A 26261-nucleotide genomic window follows, 5' to 3' on the forward strand; every position below is an offset into this window, starting at 1 on the left:
TTACGCAGCTGCAGCTGAAAATAATATTTAGGCAATGACTAATTTTTGTTTACACACAGTACAATAATATTACCATCAACCGCGGACTTCTTGTTTCACTAATAATTAACAAAAAAAAAAAAAAAAGTGAGGGTCTGAATAAAGTGTATACTCTAAAAATCACGCTGAACGAATGAAAATTATTGCAAAAACGAAATTATTACTTCAGTATATTTAAAATATTGTTGTGCCAAAAATAACCAAAAAAAAAGTTTAAAAACAGTAACTTATACCAGCTAACTTATTTAATGCAAGACATTCATTATTTCAAAAACTATTAACATTTTTGAAAGTATTAATTGTCCATTATTTTAAGCCGTTAAAAAAATATTTTCTATCGTTATTATTTTTGATTTTTTTTTTTCAAGCAAAATATTTTTTAAAGTACTTTGATGAGTTTAATGCATGAAAAACAAACTTTGAACGATTATTTCATGAGTTGAATTAATTTAAAGTTTGGTAGAGTGGAGTCGTATAATATAGGAATACCGCACAAAATATTTGACCAGCACTCCACCAGCTCATCAATACTTTAAATACTATTTTTTTCTGAATAATATTTTTCTTCGAATAGTAAAATTAAAAATACCTGTTGTCATTCAAAAAAGTAAACTTAAAAAATTATCTTGATAATTATTATTGTAAACAAAAGCATAATTTTTTTTCCATAGAAGTTTTTTACTATAACTTCAATGCTGTTTTTTAGATTTTAGTACACATTCCTCAATTTATCTATGTAACACGACAAATTTTCTTTGAAACTTTGATATCTAACAATCGGCCACGTATATTTTACTTCATTTTTGTAAATAAGTAGCTATTTATAATCTATATTGATTTGATTAGTGTGCTTATTCGGAGAAAATGTTTTGAACATGAAAGTGGTAAATTAGGTACCTATATAAAGAGTGTTTAGTAAGCAGCTTTAGAATGAAAAACAAGCGCGGATCTTACTTGATCATTTTAACGCGAATTTGTACTAAAAAAAATTTATTAATAATAATGAAAAAAGTACAAAAATATTTTGTAAAAAAAGAAAACAACATCGCCTGTTTGTAATAAGGCTGCTTTTTTATTGAAAATTCGACGTCCTTGATCGCCTTAGATGACTTCGAGCTAATAGTACTGTTTATCGAATCATAATGTTTTGAATATCTCATAATATAATAAACGAGAAAGGTCTGTAAGAAAAAAACCACGCACATAGGACTTAAATTTATTCAACAGAACAGTTTATTACAGTTTCATATTCATTTTTATTTGTTTGGATCCAACAATATTAAGAAGAATCAAATATTATTTCGAATGCTCGAATAGGGCAAACCCGAAATGGTTTTACTACGCGTTTAAATATGTATATTGAATTTTTAAACGTAAAAACAAAATATAAGCAAACTTCAAGTAGCCGGAATTCGAATATATTTACGGAAAACAAACTAACAGTTGAAAAAAAAAGATAAAATAAATTAAACATAATATTATAACTATTTTCTATGACGTAAACGCATAAACACGTTAAATCCATTACAGAATTGCTTATAAAATATTTATAGCTGACACGATATCATCTGCAGGTAACTAATAATAATGGATGACAGCATAATTCCGTACGAGTTGTTTCAGAACCAACTGGATGCAATGCAAATTGCAGGTCATTTGTGTTATTGTGCAAGCTCACAGACAGTAATAATAATTTAAAATTTATAAAATCTCGTGCAAGCTATTTTTTACGTTTTTTATGAACTTACTGTTGATAATCATGATGTCCCTGCAACCATACGTATATATAGTTTAATATTATGATTGTAATCGATCATTTTTTACACGAAAGTAAACTATTTCCTTGATTATTATCCTATAAAATTACATCATTAAATTATTTGTTTAGTCTTAGGGAGACTGGGAGGAATATATTTTTTAACCAACTCCATAATTATTATTATTCAATTGTTTTACTGAAGCTCCGTCAAGTTTTACTTGTTTTCACTTCCTCGATTATTTTCTTAAAAAGCTTTTATTTTGATTGCAAAATAGATAGTACGTTTCTTGATGGAATATATTGTTCAACCATAAATAGGTGTGCGCAGATATTTCTGCCTAAATACATTTGCATAGCATACTACGCATAAATGATAAATCGAACTTCTACCAACTACCAAATTACATATTTCACATCACTATTCATTTTCGAAGCTGAATAAAGCTCACGTAATACCACGTCAGATCACTCTTAATATTCCGTGCACACACGTGCTCAACATAATATTATTCTAAAATATTCAATACATCCATTAATAGAAAATTATAGACTTTATGATCCCGGACGCCAATAGGCAGTGACTACTGACAGTAGTCTACAGGATGCTTTTTATTTTAGGAAACAAATCGTGTTCATTATTATAGAAAATTTTGAAATAATTGACAAATGTCATGTGCAAACTATATATCGAGTTTAATTAATTCTTAAGATTTAAACACAGATATTATAATCGTAATAATATTGTTATGATAGTAAAATCTAAATTTTTTATTTGGAAATACTAATGATTTCACATAACATAACATTAATGTATTCATAGATATATCAATATCACTATTAATACAACAGCATTTAACAGTATTACAAGCCGCGCTACAGTATTATTACTTGTCCCATTTTTAACTAGTGAACCCACATGCGTTTCATTTATGGCGTATAAAACAAAAGTACAAATAGTAAAATATTATTAATATGCATCTCGAAAGATTTTTTTTAAAAATAGTTTTACACAGGACTTGGACGCACGTCTTTATAATACAGAAAGCGATCATAAATCATTGCACTAGAAAAAAAAAAACAAATATCAACAGCTATTATACCTAAAAAAAAAAAAAATAATAATAATAATAATAGTAAAAAACGGTCAATGTAATAAATTTTCTTTTTCTTTTATGTCCGTTCGCTCTTGTCATGTTTTTTTTTTTTTTTCATGAAACCACTGGAAAATTTTAAACATTAACAACCCTATTGATGAATGATAATATACGCTCGGATTTTGATCGTGCGGCACACGACTTGTTGAACTTAAACATTTTCTGGATCTGGATAAGTATTATTATTCTCCGAAAAAATCCGTTGAAATTAAGAACAGAAAATTATTCTGTGAAACCACGTAATTTTATACATAGCATGTAAACCACATAATCGTGTCACGTGGTTCGGTTCACGCATATAACCTCTATTAAAAAACGGATGACGATCAAAATTAGATAATGTTATTTTATTATAATATGTTTATATGTATAATAAATTATTTATATTAAATAAAGTTCAGTGCGTCATTGGTCGTGTATCACAATCTCCCCACGTCCGTTAACTGTCGATTTACATCTACAAATGCAACGTTATCAAATTCTCTAGAGAAATGTCCTAGACACAATGTAATTATTACATGCATAAATTATGCACTGTGTATTAAATGCCATTTATATTTGACGTGGTTTATTGAAATATGACGAATTTTTTATACAAATATGAATCAGTTTTGTCACGACAATTTATAGACCAACCGGAATCTTAATATTTTCATATCCAACCCGAACCGAACCTCTTTAAAAATTACTAAAAGAAATGTTGAATGTAATATTATATGTATGTTTCAATAAATATATAATAAAACAATATTGCATTCATTCTAACAATAATTACATCTTATTTTTATTTTAATTATAAAATTAAGTGTATTAAGTTTAATTTTTAAATTGAACTGTTAAATAGTTTGTTTCAATTCAAATAATAGCAATTTTCAGTTGGTTTTTCGAACCAAAACGAATATTCCAAACTTGGATCATTTCATTTTTATATTACAAGAAGTACACTACTATTTATTAAAATATAAATATTATAAGTAGGTTCGTTGTACTTTTATTTAGTAAAAAATATATATATATTTATTTGACATTAAAATATTTGTAAATTTTACTAAAAATCAAATTGAAACGTTTTGAATACATAATATTTTGTTACAGAATATGAAAAACTACGAATATATACATAAAAATAAATTGTGAATCAGAGGTTTCTCTGTATTTCTTTTTTTAAATTGATTAACTACACTCTACGAGTATAATGTATTATATACCAAGTTAGTATGTGTACATCAATTTTCATACACATAAGCCCTATAATCCGGTGAGCCTTTGCTGTGCCATTTGACCAATCAACCATGTTTTTGATCTAATAAGACATAACAAGCGTTACGCATTACGCCATGACATGAAACAACGTTACAAACAATTAACATTATAACATATTATTATTAGTTATAGGTACACATTAATGAATTAGGACATATTGTATTATATTATATTGCATTATTATAGAAAATATTCACGTCTGATTTCATGATATTTGTAATAAAATATAAAAAGATGTTTCACCTGCGTTGTTATAAGGTTTTATTTAGACGATTCAAAAGAATTTTTAAAAAAATGGAATAATTATAAATATGAAGTAAAAAATTAAAGTCCTTTACAGATAGCCATGTATCATTGCCGTTGTTTGTTGTTGCGTACTGACAAAATTTTATAGAGATTCATTAAAAACACTTAAACTCAGGTCAGCCATTATGTAGTTAATGTAGTTATTACTGAATATAGACGTACTATAATCAATTAAACATTTATTGTAAATTTGAAAGAAGACAATATTATAAAGCAAATAGCAAAACATGAGCTTTTTAAAATTATTAATTATTTACTTAACTTTCATATTTAAGGTACAAAAAATCCCGCACATATTATGTATCATCAATTTGTCGTTTAATTGCCGAGTAATATTTTTCATTAAATAAAAAAAAATGATAAAATTACTATCTTATTATCGGTACAAAAAGCAAAATGTGGGTTAGTTAAATTGTAAAAAAACCAATTGGTATAATAAATATTATAATATAAACGTACGAATCGAATTTTCAATGTAATATTAATATATTAATATGCGACAGTGTTGTTGTAAGTTTGTAAAATAAAACACTATACTGCTTACTGTAAAAAAAAAATAAATAAATAAATAAAATACACATCCCGATGTTATAAGTTATAATATCCGTCTCTTGTGTTAAGTGAGGACGGGTGATCTCGGGGACATGATTGTATACCTTATTCCGGAACAAATACAATATCACATGCACGACTCCATGTAGTGTTGCTAAACACGTGTAAATTATGTTACCGACCTTCTTTGATGAAACGGAAATTATGCACACCGTTAAATGTTTTATGTTAAGCCTCTGTTTAACACAATAAGCGAATGTTCAATACTTAATTTATTTATGTTAATGAATTACAGGGCAGGTGTAACCGAGAGAAACCACCGTGCAAATATTTTCATCCACCGCAACATCTCAAGGACCAGCTGTTGATAAATGGTCGTAACCACTTGGCCCTGAAGAATGCATTAATGCAGCAAATGAATTTGGCTAGTCAACAGATAGTGCCGGGGCAAGTTCCTACAGCAGTGGTAAGTTCATTAAACTTGTACATTACTTACGTCCTGAACGCATAAATATAATTTAGTTAAAGTACAGGAATTAATTTATACAGGTGTAGTAATAATGCTATATAAAATATAATGTGTCCGCGGGGGGGGATGTTCACTTTATTACACCAGAAAATGTTTATCTTATCAATTTATCATATTGTGCGCGTGCGCGTGCACACACAAACATATTATACATTATAATATGACTTCATAACCTACATCGTAATAATTACAAGCACCCTGCAAAAGTAATTACGATTTATTTAATTCCATTTTAAAAGTACAAACATGTTTAATGTAAAACAGATGATTTAACGTTCATATTAAAATCTACATAATCCTTTGCTGATTCAGGTATAAATTGTTACGTAATCACAATATAGAGCGCATTGATAATTTAGCTATTATTATTGTTATAGGTGTTTGTACGGAATTTATTTTCGAATATCCGGTCATCGGTTTAACTGTCAATAAATATTATGTTATAATTAGTGAATGTAACCCATCTGGGTTAGGCTATACTTTATATGTATATTGTAGGTGTATCGGAGTGGCAACTGATATACCTATTTGCGTTAATTACTTTTCTCGTTAATAATTTATTGGAAGGATCAATATTTTCGTGGTTTAAGGTAGAAAACAATTTCAAGAAAAAATAAAAATCAAATTTGTACATTATTTTGCTATTATTTCATATTTTATCAGACGTTAAATTTAATTTTCTAATTTTTTTAATTTAGATCAATAATCCTATTGGCTAAGTTCTCTGATATTATCGTACTTATGTGTCGTGAAATCAATTAATAAAACACTGGACATATATTAATCAAAACAATTGTACACAAATATAATAAAAAAATATGAAAAGTTCACAATTTTTTTTTATTAAATTCCACTCGGTTTATATTAAAAATTCAGTCAAATAAAAATCTGATCGGTTAAATTCTATTATTATATTATACTCATGTATAATATGTTAACATAAAAACTAAAAAAAAAATAATTGGATAGGTATAAAAAAAGAAAGTTTTATATATTTATTTAATTATTTAAATGCATATTTAGGGAAATACAATTTTAATTAAAAATATTATTTTTGATCTGAATTTTTAATTATAATTAATGTCTAACAAAATATACAAAATTTAATTGTTTTATAATTTGGATTTACTTTTTTTGGTGGATATTTTCTTAGATTATCATTTCCGTCTACCGTTAAATTCGATATATTAGGGTAACAAGTTTCTTATAATACAGCATGTTATCATAGGATGATAAAAAATTATGTTGACGGGGGCTTTGAATAGAGCAAAGGACTAAGTAGACCAAAGTTGCACGGATTCATGATGTCGGGTTCAGGTATATGCAGCGAGGGAAATGAGACACCCTGATGTTTAATATTCAATACTATTGTTGGTTTTTTCCCTCTACGATACGAATTATTTTATGCCAATGCGATTGTCGTATAGTGTATACCCCGGGGGTAGAGTATAACAATAATTATATACGTTGGAAAATATAAAGGCGACCCCGCTTTGATTTTTAATTAATCAATGACATTTGTTATAAATTATTGTACTACCGTGATTGCATAATGTGCATATTGTACTACATATTATTGCTATCGTATGGTTTCAATACGTATAATTTTCGATTCCAATTCCTATAATAACACCAATAGTAATATATTTTTTTTAATTTTTGCTCGTTCGGTACGTCCAAATTAGATTCATTATTATGTCAATAGCGTTTTAGTGGCAACAATTTCATCTTTTCTGAGTTCATTTTCAATATTTTTTTATTCCAAGCTACGGTTCAATCACTCAGCCTCAGAACCTCAATAAATTTGTCCTAAAATAAGAACATATCGCGTACTTATACGGTTATACATTCCAAAGAAATCACACAACCTCCCCCCCCCCTCAACTGTCAAATTTTCATTTGCACAAAAATATTTATGGGTATAATACTTATTAACACATTTTTTTTAATGTATTATCACGCCCAAATATGTTGTACTATTGTAGTCGTAAAAATGGATTCAGTATAATAAGAACCTACATTAAAATTCTAATAAATAACTAATTTCTATTTAGTAAAAGTATTAAAATAATCGAATTAAGGTAAGAGATGGGTAGATAATCATTATGCACAAATGTGTTAAATTAATATTTTATTATAGTCTATACTCTATCACAATGACTTTTAACTTTCAATAAACGGGTAAATTTCTTATTTCAATAATGAAGAAAAAATAGATTAATGGGGAATTTTTTTTTTTTTTTAAGTAAAAATTAATCACAATAGGAATTTTGATTTGATCGTAACGATTTATTGATTTATCGTTTCTCTCAGAACCGCCGTGTACGAATTTGATCACTATGAATAATAAGAATAAAGACGAAATGGAAAAATAGTATATTATATTCTATTTTATGTGCCTGATGCGATAAAACCTCGGTCTCACAGGTACTCTGTATAATGTATTTGGACTTGTACGCGTAATGTCAACCGTCGTTAATGGAAATTCGTTGGTTTCCTAGTTGATAACGGGAAATTTGATAAGACTTGTCGATGCGAAGCAAGGACCTATATACAAACCAATATCTTGCCAGCGCAAACGTAATAAAATGAGACACGCGAACCGATGTTTTATTTTATTAATCATCTCAAGAATCCTGCAGCATCGAAGACACAACGCAAAGTGCCGTCCAACATAACGTAATAAAATATAAATGGGTAGATCGTGAATGTCTAATACTTAAATGCACTTTGGATTTTTTTTATCTAAAAAAACGTACTTACTCAAACTACGTGCTTTATTATTCATATGCACGCGTTTGTATGAACACTGTTAGTTGCTACAGCAGTATCACTAGATTTTTTCGCGAGGTGATGACAATATCTTTCAATTTCGTTTGGTACCTAGTACCTACGGTTATCCGTATACTCTTTATGTATAGGAAATGTCTACTAATTAGACACTCACGACTTCATAAAGGTGGTATACCGTTCATTAAAATATTGTATCCTCTCGAAACGTTTGGCTGCATTGTAATATAATGACATTTTATAATTATTTTTTAAATGGAACCCCACAAATATTGTAGGGAAAAATATTTTTCTAAAACATAGATTGTCTCATTTATCCAAAGAAAAAAATATTTAAACCATGTTTCTTTTGACCAACGTAAGCACATTCAATTCGGTAATAATATGTACATGATGTTCTATAGAGTTAAAAAAATAATAAACATAGTTATACTAATATTATTTTATTCTTGGTAATATATCTATTTAGGTAGGGTTAAACTAATATTGAGAGACTAATAAAATAAGTACATTTTACATGCATTTTTAAGTACCTATCTAGAGAAAAGAGCCATAACAAAGACACACGTTTTATTCCAATAGCTTTTATTTTTCAATATGACTATAATGGAGAAAAGTTATTATTTTCATCTCTATAATAATTAAAATGGGCCATTAAACTAAAAAAAGTATTGATTATAATATGTTAATAATTATTTATTAACCTATTTTCCTCCAATTGAAATAGCAACTAAATACTAAAATATTTAATAGTGAGGGAGATGTTATGTCTTGGTTATTTCACAACACGTTAAAAACGCATTTATTAAACTTCCTATCTTTGTTTTGGATTGTCATGCAGATAATTTGTTTGAAAATTTTAATGCATATATTGAAATTGCAATTCAAACGAGCGGTTCCTGAATTATTCTACTACGTATGTACTAAGATCTAAGGTTTATAGTTTATTGAATACTTGAGTATATTATTATAACATATACCTTTGTACCTATGGGTTATACATAAAACATAAAATAGATCAATGAATTTTAATTTGCAAGTAAATATTTATTTTTTTTTTTTTTTTTTAAATACGTCTTATGTTTAACGTTTAACCAATATCAGATCTTGTAATAATGGCTGATCTCATTCGAATATATGATAATAAAAAATAAATTATAATAAATATTGTGACAAAAGCTCATAAGCTGCCGCACACGTGTGTACATTCTCCAATATCTCATCAATCCAATTGTATTTAGGTACTTGTGTCTCTTACGATCAACATAGTATACTCCGTCGTATGTTCATTTTATTATATATATTTATCATAGAAGCACTCCAATTTTTATAAATATTTTGTTATATAAACAATAAAAAAACTCTAAATTAATCTATGTTATGAAATTTGAGAAAATAACTGAAGTTTAAAACTATTTTATAGTTAAAAATTCATAAAAACTTTTTGCTTTATATCTAAGTTTTGAATACTTAATATAAGATTTTTTACAAGTAGTTTATACTGGAACCAAAAAATCTAAAAAAATATAAGCAGACACTATTTTTTATAAACATTTAAAGTTTAATTTGGATAAAATTACTTACTTAAACGATAAACAACGTTGGTTATTATTTTGTTACAATTTAAAAACATTATTCACGGGAAATCAAAACTTTTATGTATATTATAATATTACTATCATACACAATGACATTTTTTATTTATTATAAGATATTTTCTATTTATACGATAAATCAATTTTCCCTGTTTTATGGTATTTAAAAAAAGATATAATTACATTTTGTGAGTTATATAAGTTGATATAATATGGTAAAAATAAAAATAATAATAATTCAATATTTAAACTCGACATCTAACGGCTAAAATACAGTAGAGCGGTACCCAATTGTCTACAGTTTGTTTTTATTACTTTGATTTTAATAAGTAGATATTTTAGCGTTTATATACTAAAAAAAAAAAAATTGACCCGTTTAATAATTCTCTGAAAAAAAGAGGTCTACTATATTTTTGGAAAAACGCCACCGCAGTACTTTAACTTGCACTGAAGGTCTGTAAACTATTAATGCTATAACAAATCTAAGTATTTGGAAATCTTATCTTTGACTATTTTATAGTGGTAAGTTCCTACTTTATTTTTTTCTTTTTATGTATTTATTTAAATAACGTCCAAAACTCAGGATTATAATAAATAACAAGCAATTCAAAAACGACACTGAGTTAAGTTGAATGGTGAGATAAATTACACTGTACTTACCTATATAATATATTATACTACATCTGATAATAATAAATTCGAGTGATGTTTCGCCGGAGGGCGGATCGTATGTACATAATAATATGACGAATGTTCGATGAATGCGACTTACGAGGGATCGCCAAATACAAAATACACACACACACACACACACACACACACACACACACACACACACACACACATATATATATATATAGATATTTCGCAAACGCGCTCGTCGAGGAAAAACGGTCTCCTCGCGCCTGCGAATCAGACTGCCGGTGTACGTGAACGAAATACCGATTTTATTATTACTATTTCTTTTTATTTTACAACGAATAAAACAAACCGGACGTGAGATTCGCCCTTATCGCGGACCGCAATACATAGACGAGCACTGATTACATGATTTTTCACAGACGTCGAACGGACCGGCGGTGAAGCAAGCGGGATTACACACCCCACGCGTGCCATCATTTCGTATAAAATAAAAATTTATCGATTTGTTTTATTTCCGTATATCGATCCGCAATTGTAATGAAATGCCAGTATTCAGCGGCACGCCAAAAGGGTGGCTCTTTGCTATAGTCGCTACGCTATGGTCTTCGTCGACGTTGATCCTAACCTTTGCCGAGGAAGATTTTTTTTATTTTGTTTTTCTATTGTTATCGTTATTTCATATTGTCATCGTTGTCTCGCGAGTCACGTCAATATAATATATAGCTAAATGAAATACATAATACAATATACTCGTATCGGTGTATGACATATAGGTATAAGGTATATGCACGTATATGTATATTGTACTATTGTATATGGTATATCATAAATGACGATGATATACCGAAGAGTTGGGCGCGCGTAGATCGAGTGTGTCGCTAAAATTAATTTTCAATCTCCCACGACAAAAATCGTATTAAAACTTAGGTTATCGGGCGTCATAATCGGTTCACTTTTTTTCTAGCTTATAATACGAAAAAATTGAATTTGTCTTATAACTGTTCAAGAACATGCTAACGAGAGAAGGATTAAGGTGTCATATTATAATCCTTTGACTTTTTATTTTGTCAATTGATTTTTCATATATTTTATTATTAAAATATGCACTGTGCGTGTTTTCAACATTTTTTTTTCCATGTGATTTTTAAATTTTCATACTTATAAGTAAAACTGATTGAAAACAATAAAATATATGATAAAGTAATGAAAACATATTTACCGCCGTCTACCGTGATTTAGGCTAAAATTAAATTAATAAGTAACAACAAACATACATAATATACAAACTCTCCTTATACACGATTTATTAAATTATAATTAATGTAGCACTGATGAGTAATCGTAAGAATATATGTTTTTTGCTACTTATTATAACGTGGTCTAAGAATATCCAATCCTTTTCAAAAAATTTAAGCACACCGCGCTGGTTTCCTACAATCGCGATGAAATAAATGCTCCGAAATCGACATACAGACTACAACGGTAATAGTAGTTAAAAAAAAATTATAGAAATTAATATTGGCGCTTGAAGAAAAACAAACGCCCCATTAGACCGTATATTGTATAGTTGCCAATCCAATGTCGAATTTAAACCTATAGTATATTAAGTAGTGTACGAAATTACGATATATACGCGTAGAACGAGGACCATAAGAGAATTATCTATTGATAAATAACCTTATGGTTTATCTTATGGTTCGTACGTGCGACGTAGATTTATTGTTATTATAAACAGATATACGAACACTGCACGCACGTCAGACGAGACGAAGAAGTGTTACGACGACCACAGATACACATGCCAATGCTATACTCTGTGTGTGTGTGCTTGTCACTCTTTATAATATAGTTATTACTAGTCTTTATTAATAATATTATATTATACGAGTGTCGCAATTTTTTATTTTTTTTTTTCAATAATTATTATCATTAAACAAATCGAATGCCATCGTAATGATGACGATGACGATGACGATAATAATAATAATACTCTCGCTTATGGGGTTTTACGTTGTCGGTTTATCCGGCGATTTCCGTCCGCATAATTGCACAAAACGTCCTCGCGTGAATAATAATAATAATAATAATAATAATAATAATAATTGAACGCGGCTCGTAATCACCGGAGAAGGAATGCGAGGCGCAAGTGTGAGTGTGTGTGTGTGTGTCGCGCAGTCCTGCGAGACAATGGTCGATGATTTACGTCCGAGCCCGCGTCACGCGACGCGCGCGACCTTTTAAGCGATGCGTTTTCTGCGCCCGATTTGCACAGAGCTGGTAGTATTAATTATTTTCGGTTTTAGGTGCTCGGAATGTGTGTGTGTGTGTATGTACTGCTGTGCACCACACTGTACGCGCACACGCACACACGGGTCGTGCTCACATCATTTCCATTATTAAAGTCGGCATACCGTCGTCGTCGCCGATTTTATCGTGCACACAGTAAACGTGTATATTATATTTGTACAGACCGTCGGCGTTGTCGTTACAGTGGCGCCAGTGGCGGCGCCCGCCGGGTCCACCTTGATAAAATAATGTATTGCATGACTGTATATATATATATATAATAAAAAAAAAAAATAGTAATAAACGCTGGTTTAGTGACTATTAAAAGAAAAAACAACTACAAAAAAAATCTACAGCGCTAATATGATATCAGTTTTAATATTAGGTACGATATATCGTAACACGTATAAAAATAAAAAAAATAAAAACGTTATTCGTCAAAGTTTAAAAAAAAACTTCAATAACGTTTGCGTGTCAATAAATTACGTGTTACACGCAGTGTAGATATATACCTAGGTGTATATATATAAATACAATGCACATAGATTGAACTAATAATTATAATTATTATTATAATACGTGAATATAATTATTATTATTATTATTGTTATTTTTATTTGATAATATGCCTGTCGACCGCTGTGTGACCCGCGAGTATCGCCTCGCTAGATGTTGAATATCGGCGCAAAATAAATATAAATTTTAAAACAGTCGGCGGACGACGTCTGGCGCAAAAATCATAAATCGGCCACGGACAGCCGACCGGCCCGCAACTAGGTTACGATATAGTTCTGGCACCGCCGCCGACGAAGTAATGTAGTGTTATTATACGCGATTAAATTGTTACGATTTACGATATAATATTTTATAGTACCACGACACATTCGGCATTGTATGGCCGTAAAAAAAAAAAAAAAAAAAAAAAAAAAAAAAAAAAAAATAGAAAAAACGCGAAAAACACCCGAATCGATTTTCCACCGCAGCGTACAACGATGGCCGATAACAAACACGATCGCATAATGTAATATTCGCATGCATGTGGGTGGTGTGTATGAGGGTGTGTTCCTTAACTGGTATTTGAAAAGTTCCTACTCTAGTGAAACTCATTCTTGTACACTGCGCGTCTTTGTTCGCTCGCAGACAGAAAAAATAGTTATATATAAAGTTCGTCCTTTCGAATCCTTTAAATTAAGTTACTGCGCCGAGACTCGGTACCTATAGTATAATATACCTACCTATACCTAGCTACTATATTATATTATGTTGTTTTCCGCTTAATCGTCTTTATCGCACCGGTATCCGGGGCGGGTGTTCTTTCGGTGCAAATCATAATAAGTATCATACCGATATCAAAGCGTAGTTATTTATCTATCCCTGGAAAGCTTAGCGATTTTTCGATAAGGCTGTTTTGTACATCGTTACGTCCACGCAAACAAAACTTTTCTCTGGTAATGGCATAATACACATTTTTTAGCAAAGTAAAATCGGTATTCTTTTTTTTTCATTTTTTTTTTTTTTTTTTTATCATTTATGAATGATTTTGATAAATAAACGAAATTTTACTTGGAAACAAATTGAATTTACTACCAACTTGAAATGAATTCATACGACTCTACAAGGATTCAAAAATAATTATACTGAACAAGATATTATTATACCTAATAAATTTAATTGAAATTATATTCAGCATTGCGATAGTTTTTTTTTTTTTTAAAAGATTAATCAAATCAATATTTTTAGATACGATATACGAATAAATGTGATGCAATTTACGATATCGAAATTTTAAATATAATATTATTGACTATCATTAAGTCTAACACGAGTACCTACTTAGATAATATTATTATCATAGTTTGAATACTTTTAGACGTATTTCATTGTACATACCAATTTTAATAGCTATGGCAGCACTACACTCTAAAATTTAATAAATATCTTATTAAAATTATTTATAAAATAATTGCTATTAGTTTTAACTCAAAATGAACTGAATGAACATATTTGATACTAATAATATAGTATCATAAGTCATAACTTTAGATACTCATTTAGTTGTAAATTTTGAATAATTTTAATCGTCTTCTTTCTTTATAAAAGATTTAAATATTAAATATTATTCTTTTATGAATTTTATATGTATTAATCGATGCTTGTTGAGGCCCTTAGTAGTGTATAACATTAATACATACAGTTTCAGAATTTTTAATTGCACTTTGTTTAACAATATTATTATTATATTTAAGAGTACTTATAAGTTATAGTCTATTAGCATATTTACCTTAGCATTTTAATTATTGAATATCATTAATTTATGATCAATACATCTTATAAACCTGTATGGTCCTTAATTACATTAAAATAATAATCGTAACACACACATTTTATCAATAAAAGTTCATATTTCCCAACATAAGTGAACATTGGGGGTGTACAGAGTATGCTGTGTCATCCCTTAACAAAAATAAGTTGTTTACGAATTATGCTTTTTAGATTCTGAGTGGAGCGAGTCATTGTGTATATCCTTATGATACAGGTAAACTGACATTTTGTAATTTTTAGTACTCAGTTACTTAATACAACGCAAAGAAAATATTAAAATAATAATATTTTTATTGAGAGAGGAGTGAGGTTAAGATTTCTATAAATATTTGCACATCCAGAACATGAAGGCTTGCTCTACCAATGCTTCTCTAGCTCTATCGAGTAAGATTATAATATATCTGTGTACAGGTATCTAATTAAAAAATGAATCAAAGTTTACAGTTTTATATTTTATAGCCTAATGTATTTAAAATATACAAAATACTTGTTGGGAATATTGCTACATTTTTAACTTCAAAAAGTTCGAATAAAAAATATTCTAAATAATTTTTGACCATTTTTTTTTTTTTTTTTTTTTGTCTTATTTGCAGGCAGCGCCAACAGCATATTTGACCGGAATCCCTGGCGCAAGTACCCAGGTCGGTAACACTTACACGCCATACTTTAGCGCCGCCGGTCCGTTGATTGGACCGACCACAATAATCACTTCAGACCCGAACAATCCGCTAGCAATGGCCGTACAGCAGACAATGGTTACTCAACAGAAAATGCCTAGGAACGACCGTCTAGACGTTAGTAAAATAAAAAACAAATCTTTTTTTAACCTTATAGTTTCATATTTATTTTAGGTATTAATCTTTGTTTTGAAAAAACATGAATGAAAAAAAAAAGCATGACACAACGGGATCAAACTATAATATTATCATTATTATACTCGATCCCTTTAGCTAAACATTTAATTTTTTTTTATTTTCAATTCTTACATCTTTTTAGCTAATACCTACGTTTTCTCACAATACGTGGTGTTGTTTTTGTTATTTTATATTATTAGACTAAAGAATTATTACTATTTTAATATTATCACCTGTTATATTTATATATACCTATATAGTAGCTTTTTTTACACAAAATTATTATATTATTACATGCGTACTTCTAATACCTATATATACTACTTCTAGTGCGTACATAATATAGAGACATCTACGATTATATTAATACTAGATTTCATCTTACCACGTGGTTATTTATTATAAGCATTATACTTTTGCTAAACAAACTCGCATCAGCCAATAGAAATGTAATTTGTTTGATTATTTATTATTATTTTAACTCATAACGTTCTCGTAGATTTATATGATGCCGTTAGCAAAATTATGTTTCTATTGCTTATCTGAAGAAAAAAACGTATTACTGTTAATGCGATAAAAGTTTTTATATTTAGCGCACACCTTTTTATTTTATTTTTTATTTACTATACATACATATTATGAATACACTGTTGTTACTGCGACTGTTGTGTGGCTTTTATCTAATTACTTTTTAACTTACTTATAACAAGAAACTGAGAAGGGTATTGCGAATTGAAAGATTTTATATGACATTACGATATCAACTTAACTCCGTGACCCGTACAATAATCCAAAGGTGGGCAAGTTAATAAAAATATTTAACTCAAGTTTAGTTAAGTTAAAAAACCACAAGATCGATAAGTTAGAAGTTAACCGTTAAAAAATTATAAATTTAACTCAATAAGTTAACATTTAATATAGAAAGAAAAAAATGCTCACTTAACTCAGTTTAAAAAAAAAATTATTTATTTATTTTTTGATTAGTATGCAAATCATATAAAGAATGATTACTTATGTTTTTCTAATTTACTAAATTATAAAAAATAATGTTATTTAATTTTTATCATAATACACACTGTACAGTGTAAATACCCTTTTACGTTACGTGATATATTATTTATTAATTTAAACTATACACATCTAAAATTAATAATTTAACAAATATTATTTTTTTTATAGAATATAGCAATTGAAGGTCATAAAACATTAAAACAATACAATTTATAATTCATAAGTTGAATGGAAAATAAACTAACTAGTTAAGTTATAAAATTTAAAAAAATTAACTTTTTAACTAGTTAATGCCCACCTTTGCAATAATCTACTACCACAATAATTGTACCAACATTTAAAGTGCGTCTCAATGATTCGGTCCTGTTGTATATAATTATTAGCACCAGTTATGCAAAAATTAAGTCTGTAAAAAACTCAATAAATAATCATTTAATGCTACATAATATTATATTGTTATGTAAGATCTAGTGTTATAATGGTATGTTATTTACTACGGGTTTAGTTTTTATTTCTTAAGTAAATCTTATACCGAAAAGCCTTCATAATATTATCGTTTTATTTTGACTTTATTAGGAATATTCATTAATATATTTTTAGAATATACCTATTATAATCATTTATTCTAATAACTATAACTATACTATATATTTTTTTTTTATAGTTTTTATTTTTTATCCTTCATTTATTTCCTCAAACTTCAGAGAAAATTAATCTTAAACCGGCAAAAATTATATTAGTTTATAAATGTAGAGAACATTTTAGCATAAATTAATCGAATATCGAACGCGTGATTCATTAATATTAAAATTATTTGAAGTCATCATTGAATGACTAAAGAAAGGTTATAAACTAAAAAATCACTATTGTTCTTAAAAGTAAATCGATATTTTTCTCATCAAATAACTCGTATAACATCATTAATATGCATTTCCAGTTGATTGCTTACTCTCCAAAATTTAATTTACTCAATGATCCTGAAACGTATTTCCCCATTGGTAATTATAACTCTTTATATAATATACATATACATAATATATTTATCAAAAATTAATACAACTCTTAAACGCAACTAAAGAATTGATGATAAATTTGAAAAGTATTAAAATTTATAGCTAAAAATCAATACAAATTGGTCCATTATGCATTATACATAAAATAAAATAAGTAATTCTAATGAAATGCAAAAAAAAAAATCAATATTCTATCACTATTATCCATGTTGTCACAGGAAATATTATTTTTAAAACACGCCATCATCAGTTATACTCGATTAAGCTCGTGACAATATTTTCAAATACATTATGCCAAATTATATTACTGTATATGTGACAATAATAACTAACAATCGTAAACTTGTATTTTATTTCACATAAACCTAATCAATATGAACTGAATAAAAAAAAATATTAATAACAACGCACAGTAATACGTATAACATTTCAAATAATTTTGAAGTTCACGTTTTGAAATTTCTCGACGTATAAATATATTACAATACGCCAAACGGAACAAATTGTAAATTGAACCCGACAACAATGTATATAAAGCTACTTATTACATTTTATATTACACACACCAGCACACCGTATTGCAGCAACACCCTCAGGTTACCGCATGAACTTTAGTCCGGCTTATTTACGTGACCCTGGGTATGCTGACTCGATACATGTAATATATAACCCACCAATTTATTTTGGCATTAATAACTTTTTCCATCCGTAACGTTTGAACTGCACTTCGGGAGGGTCGCGAAGTAGCTGAATCTGTTGCCCGGGCCAACGTCGACCAACATATATAGGTATTATTGTATTGTTATCACCGTGCTCTTACCGACCAGAAATCCTATTCCCACCGTATAACCCGAGTACTAACAACTAATAGTAATTAATCGACAAACCTCCCCGTACTGATACCTGGATCTGTGTGTGTGTGTGTGTGTAACGAGGGGTATTTTCAAAACCTCATCGATGCGATTCCTTTTCATTTCGTCGGATTAAAACTGTTTCAACCACAGATTTTCTGATCGCTACTGGTCCCGAAAAAGATATTTACAAAAAACGATTTAAACTATTTTTCTTCTAACAAGAATCAGACGTATACTATAGGAATTAATAAACACTATAACATACACACACCCATACTGTAACTTTTGTGTACGGCGTCTAAAAAATAATTTACCGACAAAATGAATACAAATACTTTCGATTTTCTAACACATTTTTTCCAATTTTAAGACTATAGATTTTGTTTATAAATCATAAACATAAACTCAATATGATGATTTTATAGTAATTATTTTTATAATACGACTATGGTTTCAAATAAGGAATTTTCTGACCAGAAATCCCATATTTTTATTATACACTATTTAACCACGGTAATCTATTATTCAGTGACCACAACATGATCGTGCTACGTGTTAAAGTAAGACATTGCCAAATCCTGTCACGCGTTAATTTTTCGACCTTAGTATTAATTTTTTATATATACCTATATGATATACAATACCAAAATTATATACTTAAATATAATATCCGTTTTAAAGGTACAGATATAATATGTATATATATTATAATATGTTTAATAAACTAGAAAACTAAGTAACTGTTATATAAACGCAAAACCAATACTTAAAAGAAAAAATTAAATAACCGAAATTATATTTATCATTCATAATGGGTGGCGTAGTGCACGATCGAATCGTAAATTTGGAAATCGAAATATGAAGCACTATTATTAAGTATTTAGTTCTTATCAGATTACATTAATAATAATTGGAGATGGGAAGTTCCTAAATTTTAATAAGAATATATTATATCAGTAAAAAGTAGGCGATGTGGTTAAGGAGGTGATCAAAATCACAAGGACAAGATTTAGTACACGCGAGTGAGTCGTTGAGGTTTGGTTTAGGTAAATAAATATATCAAATTAATGGTGGTTCAAGATAGTATGCGAAAAAACCCCTTCAAAACCTTGTGCCGTTGATGTTTTACACCATCATAGCTTGTTTCAGAATCTTTTTCAACCAATTTATTCCTCAGTTACATAAATTTTAAAATATAATTTTATTGTATCCTATGCCTAAATCGCATCAGTTCACACTTTTTTGTTAACTGTACTGCTTTATTTATTTTTTTCAATAATTATTTTTACTTATTACGGTATACCTTTACTATATACGGAGTTCATAACACTTACCACCATATCGAAAAACATACTTAAACAATATTTAATATAATATTCACTCAGCGTGATTCCACAACAAAAATTATCGCGTTAAAACTAAAATACCGTTAGAATGAATATGTATAAACGCACTTGGAGTTCCTTTCGTCATTTATAACACGTGCCTGGCGTCGCATAAACCGTTTTGGTTAAGAATATTAATAGCAAATTAAAAATACCGACGACCATACATAACGCATTATGCGGAAGAACCGTCAACATTGAGGGTCGCAGAATATATGCATATACATTTAATGTATGAGATGACCAATTAACCCGGGTTTAATTAAAATGCCATCAGATCCTTTCCTGAACAAACAACGACAAAAACGACGACGACGACGTACATTGTATAATATGAACAGTCTTGCATAAATCAAATGCGAATGTAAACCAAAGTGATAATATTGCTCGTACCTATTCTAAAAAACACTGAGTTCGGCGGTCTTAAAAGAGATTGTATCGTATGTATATATATATATATATATATATATATATATATATATATATATAAAATAAATAAATAATGTTACATTATTGAATTCGTATTGTTATTACGTATTGTGCAGTATATTGTCAGTGATCAGACCGTATAGATAATTATTCATGTCAACCTCAAGCCCTATATTACGATAAACCAAAGCCAGTATATTTAATAATATATCTATCGATCAGCATCGTATAAGAGATGATAGTCCTAATGATTTGTTTAAAGAACAAAATCGCAATCAACTTACGCATCGATTTTGACAATTCTACACGAGTTACAATCTAATACATGATGACTTATAATTTTTAGAATAATTTGTATAAGACTAAAAAATATTAGAAATAAAAATCAGGATTATTAAAACATTAAAAAAATAATCTTACAATGTATAGTTATAACATTTTAAAAGTTCTAAAATAAAATTGGATCTCTAGTTTAGTTAAAATAAAATTTTTTATTTCTCAAAAACCGAATTTATAAAAATCCATTTAGATAATAATTCAATAAGTGAAATCAAACAAAAAATAATAATAATTTATTATAAACTATTCCGTGATAGGTGAAAAGCATACTCAATATCTACTAAATAGTCACACATTATCGGCACTGTCAACCACTCCGAATATTTATTAGCCCAAAAACATGAGCTTACACGCTACAATGCAGAAACACAATTATACGTAGAACTGTTTAACCTAAATAAATATTATATTTTTTTGTAAAAATGTCGATTTACTCTATCAAATTAAAAATAATTGAAAGAATAACCGGAAAAAATCCTGTCGCCCAGACGTTATTGAAATCAATAACTTCTTAAACTTCTTTTTGTTTTAAAATCAAGATAAATAATAACGACGAATTCGTAAAATTCAATTTTATTGTAATCTTTGTTTTATACATATAATTTAAATTTAAAATAATGTTTTTAAAACATTGATTTTTCAGTCACTTAATGAACTGTTATCCAATGCTGTATATTGTCTACAGTATTTCTTACCAAGACATACTCGTATTATATAATACATTGTAGTCGATTAATAATAATTTATCGACCGATCGGTTTACATTAAGTGTCTATGTTACCCGGGATTGATATTAGAGTGAATAAACGAACTTTAATAAAATTATGTGTCGTGCATAAAATATTTGTGATCTGTATTCTTCCATCTCGCTATAGCTAATAATTAGGGTGGCTGTAATATGTAGGTATCCTAAATGGAAATTAATTTCGTTCGAATAATTTTGAATGATGTTTGATAAATTATAAACTTTTATAAAACACCAACTTTACGGTGTTCATTATAAGTAGGGCTGGGATTTTAATGCCCTAAAAACTCTCAAAAAATGCCCTTAAAAAAAATGCACACATGACTTTAAAATTTTAGAAAATTTGCACTATAAAAATGCATTTAAGTAATATTTATTAAAACTTAAAAATTGAAAAAAAAAATTTTAATTTTACTATAGAAGTATTTTTTTTTTTCAATAGTATTGTTCGTTTTTGCTTGTTTCGTTCTATTGTACTTCTGTTTTCTTATAACCATTCATTCTAAAATAATAATTTAAAAAAAAAATTTTATCCATGATAACTTGTCGTGCTATATAATTTATTATTTATACTGTTGACAGTTTGCCGAAAGTCTCTTGTTAATCGCAAAAATTTTTGTTAATTTCATGAACAAATTGTGAAAAGTGTTCTAAAAACTAAGAAAATACACTAAAATTGTCAAAAAATGTTAAAAAAAAAATTACTTTAAAATAATCAGTATCACCCAAAATATATTTTATAGGTACTTACGGACCAACGTTTCAAAACACCCAGAAAAAAAGATGCCTTTGCATCAATCCCAGCCCTAGTTACAAGTATAGAAATGATATTTACACATATATATGCAAATACAATGATTTTATCAAATAACGCTTTATAACTATTTCAAATAATAATTTAATATAATGTGTGTGTATACTACAATACACAGCAATCAATACTAATAATGAATCTGCACAACATGGTTATCGGATGCAACCATCAATTTCATTTTATGTTCATAAACTAAATAATTATCACGTTTACATACATATACTATAATATATGCTCAGAAATTCGTAATAATAATAATTGTCAACCGTAAAATAATCGAACAGAGATGGTACGAAAATAATTTTAACGATATATAATAATAATAATAATATTCAGACACCATTATATAAACGAAGTTAGTGTACACAACGTGTAATCCCAAAGTTTTCTTAAGCTTACTGAATTTTCGTCCATGTCCAAAAGCCATAAATAAATCGTGGTTCGTTTTAAGATAGCAATTTTAATATTCAAATGTATAACTCATAAATGTTGATTAGCTAAGTGTATTTTATGAGGAATCTACTTTTGATTTATCGCATTAATACATTTGAACGAACAATTTTAGAATTTCGTGTCTCGCAGCTATTTGACAAACAAAAATGATCATAACGCGAATAAAAATACATACAACAAAATTGTACATGCGCGTGATTGTGAATAGTTAACGGACGAATCGACTACGCAATTTTTTTTTTTTCCAATGAAAATATTTCATAATTATGAAATATGAATTAATAAAAATAAGTCTCATTTTTACAAATAAAAGAAAAAAATTAAACAATACATCTTCAAACAACCGGACATCATCACATAATATATTATATTAAAGTTCATTCAATTTAATATTTAATTATTTAACGTGAATCCTGTAAGAAAACATAATATCGATAAAAGTCAAAAGAAATATTAATAGTTTCAAAGAGAAAACAATATTGACTTTGATTTAAACACTTATACAACGTTAGTATACAAACACCTACTCAATAAATCAAAAAATAAAAATTTCTGTATCGAGATAAGAGTAGAGTACTAAATATTGTTATTTATTAATTTATTGTACAATGATGTGTGCCAAGATAAAAAAACTATGTCTAAAAAATACACATAAAATATGTACGTATAGTAAGGTATCAAAGAAATAAACTCACGAAATGTTTTATAAAGGTATTCTACTGGTATTAAAAGTAATAATATATAGGTATATTATAATATACAGGTTACATTTGAGACTACAAATAATCGATTAGTGATAAAAAATTGATTTGTTTTTCACTAGATAATCATTTAATTTGTAAATTGAAGTGTTATTGATAACATTTGTTTCAACATAATTTGAATTTGATACAATACAACATTTTTGAAAAAAAAGCTATACTTTTAACTAACTTATTTCGTTTTTATTTCAAAAATTTTTAAATTTTCAAATTATAACATAAATTTTATATTCTTGAGTATATATTTTTTCGAAAATATCAATATCTAAAACAACAATTTGCAATATATCCCTGTATCCATCCCATTACAAAATAACAAAAAAAAATAATAGTATAAAATATAGTTATCTTTCAAAAACGTTGTGTTTAAATCACTAAGAATCGTGTAAAAAACAAAACAAACGAAAAAATGAGACCGTTCAGTGATATTTCTATAGTACCATAATATAGCTTATACTATATACATAGCTCATTGCAGCAACGTCATACGATTTTAAATTTTAACATATACAATTTTGTCGAAAGTAAAAATATAACCTATAATAAGTTATAATTACTACTGTATATAAACGTGTGAAAATAATTGTTATTTTTTTCCATTCAATAATCACCTCCCACTTCCCAGCTCAATGTGTTAAGGTTTACAATTAGTTTATCAACGAGTTATGTGTTTCAGATGGATATGAAAGCCGTTGGAACATTTTATTACGAAAATTTTGTAAGTAAATAACATGTAAATACTGTTGATATTGATAATGTGCAATTTTTTGATTTCGAAATGACGCATTTCAATGATTCACATTCTAAAATGATCTAAAAATGTGTTCTATGCGAAAAAAAAACGAAAGATAATATTATAACATAATAATGCATTAGAAATAAGAAGCATTCCGTGGTGCAGCTATAATCGGTTCAAGCTATTTTAATTTTTTATTGCAAACGTTATAACAAACTGTCATTGTAACATAATTATTCACACATTAATTGCCCAATGCAAACATGCGACCATTTTTGTCATCGTCTTTAAATATTAATATTATTTATACGGTCTGGTTTCGCTTAATCCATTTATTCCATTATTCGATTTGCTTTCATCATCATATCATATTCATTTTAGAAATCGATACAACGCTTAACATGCCTTATTTATTTTGTTAATTGCTAACATTTGCTTATCTGCTTGAAGCTTACTAACTCGGGAGAGTTGATTTATGTGTTAATAATGTAGTGCAAAAAACCACAGTAACAACGGATATTTTAGACCTTAATAAATTAACCCTTTCGCTGCCGGACGTTTCCAGCAAAAGAGAGACTAATATTTTTGAAATTTCAGAAAGCGTTATTGTCTACATTTGACCTCGAAAACTGATAAAATTTATAGAACTCAGTACTTAGATGATGAGTTTATGAAATAAATTTCAAAATGGTCTTGATTACTGTACAAATCAAAAGAGACATTTAATATTCATACAAAACTATTTTAGGCAAATACGTAAATACGGATTGCAGTAATTTGTTTACCGCACTTTTAATGAAAGATTAATTCTCATATAACTCATAAGCAATGTATATCTCATAATTTGTTTTCATTTAAAAGTTTAATATACGAGTACAACTAAAACCATTGAATAGAGACTGAAGGCTAAGATAATTTGAAAATTATAATAATTAATATTAATTTATTACAATTGTATAGTTTGTAAGCATTTCATTTTTTATGTATAAAAAAAAATTAAACTAAATAGTAAATCTACTTCTTATTTTATATATGTATATTCATTATTAAGGACTATTATCCTCATTTTATAAAGTTAAATAATTTCGAAATTACTTGTTTAAACTTTGATTTAGATGCATAAAATTTTTCAAAAAAAAAAAAATCATCCAATTTAAAATTTACAGTAAACAAGTTTATTATACTTTTCAAAAACATTTTGCATCGTCACAGAAAACTCCCAAAATGGTGAAAAAATCTAAATATTTAAATATACCATCTAAAGTAGGTACACTTAAAAATACAATAAAACAGAATTTGAATAAATAAATTAACTATTAAAAAATAAAAAGGTAGGCAAGAGGGTACTGTTTTGCTGTACATCAGATGTCGAGGTCATTGTTATGGGTGTGTTAAATTTGATTTAAATTATATTATATTATTGTATACCAAAAATGTGATTCTGAGCGGAGACGGTCTGTCAACCTATATCACAAATATATATCATAATTGTTTTTTGATATGCATAGCTATCAAAGTCGTCTATTTTTATTTTAATATTACAGTAGTACAGTAAATTAAGTACCTCCAATTCCAAAAATATCATATTCATTTTATGATTAGTATTTAATTATGATAATATATATATGTT

General features: G+C 27.8%; 1 protein-coding gene across 5 annotated transcripts in view; it reads left to right on the forward strand.

Moving 5' to 3' along the window:
• LOC112595320 (protein muscleblind) overlaps positions 1–26261 on the forward strand; it is a 113440-nt gene that overhangs the window by 79223 nt on the left and 7956 nt on the right. For 4 of the 5 annotated variants that reach the window (XM_025340464.1, XM_025340465.1, XM_025340466.1 and 1 more), the window contains 3 exons: positions 5369–5539; positions 15831–16031; positions 24572–24613. In XM_025340464.1, the coding sequence (XP_025196249.1) occupies positions 5369–5539; positions 15831–16031; positions 24572–24613 (414 nt within the window). The remainder of the gene's footprint in view (positions 1–5368; positions 5540–15830; positions 16032–24571; positions 24614–26261) is intronic. The other variant, XM_025340470.1, reaches the window with a different exon arrangement.

This window comes from Melanaphis sacchari, unplaced genomic scaffold, assembly GCF_002803265.2.
Source record: "Melanaphis sacchari strain LSU unplaced genomic scaffold, SCAv2.0 Contig26_pilon_pilon, whole genome shotgun sequence".
In the NCBI taxonomy this organism is placed as follows: Eukaryota; Metazoa; Arthropoda; class Insecta; order Hemiptera; family Aphididae; genus Melanaphis; species Melanaphis sacchari.